General features: G+C 70.6%; 1 protein-coding gene across 1 annotated transcript; it reads right to left on the bottom strand.

The window, feature by feature from the left end:
* Nucleotides 1-434: 434 nt before the first annotated feature.
* SKOR1 (SKI family transcriptional corepressor 1) lies at nucleotides 435-3,535 on the bottom strand (the record flags this gene model as incomplete). The annotated part of the gene is made up of 6 exons (XM_035312212.1): nucleotides 1,868-3,535; nucleotides 1,689-1,788; nucleotides 1,129-1,236; nucleotides 967-1,038; nucleotides 609-683; nucleotides 435-509 (listed from the first exon to the last, which is right to left on the bottom strand). Coding segments are annotated over exons 1-6 (2,098 nt in total), but the record flags the coding sequence as incomplete, so codon positions are not given.

The raw sequence follows: 3,535 nt of genomic DNA, 5'->3' as shown, positions 1-3,535 counted from the left end.
CCCCCCTGCCGTCCCGGGGCCTCTCCCCGCCGTATTGCCAGTCCGAGAGGGCCGAGCTCCGAGTCCTCTATGTACAAGTGTCTCCTCGTGGAAATGGCTTGTGTGGGCTCTGCCCTCGGCTGCGGCGCGCCGCAGGGCGCATGGCTTCGGGGGGGGGGGGGGGGGGGGGGGCCGGGGGGGGGGCGCGGGGGGAGGAGCGGGAGGGGGATCGGGCGGGCACCGCTCCCGGCTCATTTTGCGGCTTGGATTTTAATTTTTTAATTGAAGCCGGGAGGGAAATCGCTGCCTTCGGAAGGCTCGCATCGTAACGATGCCTCGCAGCTCGCGCTGCCGACGGAAGCGGAGCGCACGGAAGGATGCGGAGTAAAACAAAAATAGGCGTAAATTAATAGGGAAAAAAAAAAAAAAAAAAAAAAAAAAAGGAAAAAAAATACCTCGGACGATCTGGAGCTGCTGCACCATCTCCTCGCGGTACGCCAGCTCCCGCTTCATCTGGTCCTGGAAGTTGTCTGCGGGGCAGGGGGGGGTCAGCACCGCCTGCCCCCGGCCCAGCTCCCGCTGCCCAACGCAGGGCGGACGGGGGGGCACCGAGGGTGGCTCGCCGGTACCTTTCAGGCTCTGGAAGTCCCTCTCCAGCTTCTTCCTCAACTCCATTTGCTCCAGGACCAGTTTTTGCAACTCGTCTGTTTAAAAATACATGGCGGGGTCGGGGGCAGCCCGCGCCTTCCCATATGGAGGCGGCTCAGCGCGGCGCTAATCGCATTACGTTACATTAATCACAGGAGTTAATCACTCCTGCCGAAAACCTAAATACCTCGAGCCGCGAGGAGACGCCGGGGGGTCCCTCCTGCCCGCCCCCGGCCCGGCGGGAGGAGGCGGCCGCATTGGGCACCTTCGGGGTGCGGAGCTCCGCGGAGCGCCCCCCCCTCCCAGCTCGCCCCGTCGGAGGCCGCCCCCCCGCCTCACCTCGGGCCAAGTTTTCGATGTCCTTTTCCACCAGCTGCGTCCCCGCCACGTCCATGCCGAGGCCGTCCTCTCCTGCGGGGTCGGGGGTGCGCATGGGGTCAGCGCCGCCGCCGTCGGGGAAGACGCGGCCGCGCAGAGCCCCTCGGAGGGGCCGGCGCTTACCTCTGTCGGTATTTACAGGGCTGGGATGCGAGACGTTCCTTTGGTCCTGATAGGATTTTCTGGTCTCTAAATCCTCTGCCGTCGAGTGATTGTCTTCTTTATCTTGCTCTTAAAGTTAATAAACCGCTTTTCAACCATAAGCAATGAAAGTATGGTCCTGATATATCCTTAATTACATAATTAAGGACAAAGCCCTCGTTAAAGCCTTCTTAGCGGACATCCTAATCGCTTTGCCGCTGGAAAGTAGCTTGCTGCCAGGAGCTTGGCCCCGCCGCGCCGCGCGGCCCCGCAGCCCGGCTCCGCAGCCCCGGCCCCGTCCCACGCCGCCGGCGGGGCCACCCCCGGGCCCGGCGGGGGCCTCGCCCCGGCCCCTCTCCGGAAACCGTTTGCTCTCGCTCTTCGCCCCCAAGCCCCCCAAAACGAAAGCGGCGGCCGAGGCGCCCCCCCGGGGCCGAGCGGCGGGGGGAGGCGGCGCCCGGGGCCGCACCGTCGATGGGCACCGCGCCGCCACCCCCCGGGGCCCCGGCCGGGCGCCCCCCAGCCCCCGCGGAGAGTTTTACCCTTGGCCTCGGGGGTGCACAGGTAAGCGGCCGAGGCTCCCAGGGAGGCGGCGGTCTTCAGCGGCTGCAGGTGCTGCTCCCCCCGCTCCGGCGCGTACACCTACAAAAGAGCGAGTCAGGGCCCGGGGGGGGCGGGCAGAGCACCCCCCACCCGGGACAGAGCCCGCCCGGCCCCGCACCTCGTAGGCGCTGCCGCTGCTGCTCCGCTCGGGGCTGCCGTCGGGGGGCTGGCCGCCCTCCTCCGCCGCCGCCTCGCTCGCTTTCTCCTCGGGCCCGTCGGTGGCGGCGGGCAGCGGCTCCTCGGGCCCGGCCAGCAGCCGGGGCGGCGGCGGCTCCCGCTCCTCCGGAGCCGCGGTGGAGGCGGCGGCAGCGGCTTCCTCGTCGTCGTCCTCCGGGAAGCGGTTGGACTCCACGTCCACCTCGGGCTCCTCGGCCGTGTCCCCCCCGGGGGAGAGCGAGCGGTAGCTGGAGCTGCCCTCGCTGAGGAAGTCTGGGGAAAGGTAGCCGGGCCCGCGGGCGGCCGCGCCGCCGCCGCCATACGCCTCGCGGGTGCCGTAGAGCTTGGCGATGCTCTCGGTGTCCTTCACCACCGGGCGGAAGGCGGACAGGTAGCTGCCCTTCCTGGGCAGGGGCAGCGGGCCGAGCAGCGCTTCGTCCCCGGAGCGCTCCTCCTCGCCGGCCGCCCTCGACAGCGCGCTGGAGCAGCGCTCGCCGTCGGCCCCGGAGCCTTCCTGCGGCGTGGCGCTGCTCCGCCCGCTGCCCGACGGCTCCGAGCCCTCCGGCTCGCCGTGCCGCCCCGCCAGCCCCGACGGCTCGGCCGCCGCCGCCGCCGCCGCGGCCGCCGCCGCCACCACGACGGCCGTGGCCGCCGCCTTGGCCTGGCTTTGCGCCGGGTAGGGCGGCACGGGCAGGCTGCCGGCGGCCGGCCAGAACATGGGGAAGGACGGGTAGACGCCGCCGTCCTTGGCGGCGCCGGGCTGGTGGGGCGGCTGCGCCGGTTGGTGCGGGTGCGGGTGCGGCGGCCCCCAGAACATCCCCGACGGCAACGCGCCGCCCTTGCCCGGCTCGCCGCCGCCCGCGCCTCCCAGCGCGTCCTCCTGCTTCTTGGGGCACAGTCCGAAAGCGGCGGCCGGAAAGCCGTACGGGTGGGGGAAGAGCGGCGGCGGCAGCTTCTGCAGCATGCCGAAACCCTTGCTGGGCACCGGGATTACCGGGTAGCTCCGCACCGCGCCCGCCCCGCCGTGCGCCCCCGCCGCCCCGCCGTGCGCCGTGGGCAGCCCCAGCGCTCCGCGCTCGCCCGCCGGCTCCTGCCCGCTGCAGCGCAGGCTCTTGTGAGCAGGGGCCAGCTCGGGGCCGGCGGGCGGCGGCGGGTGCAGCGAGGCCTTGGCCGCCGGCGAGCCTCCGCCGGGGCCGGCGGCGGGGGCGCCTTGCAGGGAGAAGGTCCGCTTGCGGGTGCCGCCGTTGAACATGGCCTTGACATCCTCCCAGGCGTGCGACAGCTCCTCCGTGGCCGTCTTGTCGCTGAGCTTAAGGTGGCGGCGCCACGAGTTGAAGTTGGCGGCGTCGGGCTGCGTGTACTTGGAGTCCGGGGTGCGGTGCGAGTGGAAGATGAACTTGTTGGGGGAGAAGTACATGCTGCAGTAGCTGCACTTGATGCACTTGGCGCGGGAGCTGTTGTAGCGCGCCGGGATGAAGCTGCCCCGCGAGCCCCAGGCGCACTCATGCACCACGTCGAAGGCGAAGTTCTCGGGCAGCTTGGGCGGCTTGTGCTCGCCCAGGAAGGACTTGCAGAGCCGCTCCGCCTCCCGCTTGGTGATCATGCCGCAGCGGCGGGAGGAGATGGGCAT

This window comes from Oxyura jamaicensis (assembly GCF_011077185.1).
Source record: "Oxyura jamaicensis isolate SHBP4307 breed ruddy duck chromosome 10 unlocalized genomic scaffold, BPBGC_Ojam_1.0 oxy10_random_OJ70899, whole genome shotgun sequence".
NCBI classification, from domain to species: Eukaryota; Metazoa; Chordata; class Aves; order Anseriformes; family Anatidae; genus Oxyura; species Oxyura jamaicensis.
This window is presented reverse-complemented; position numbering and strand designations above follow the sequence as displayed.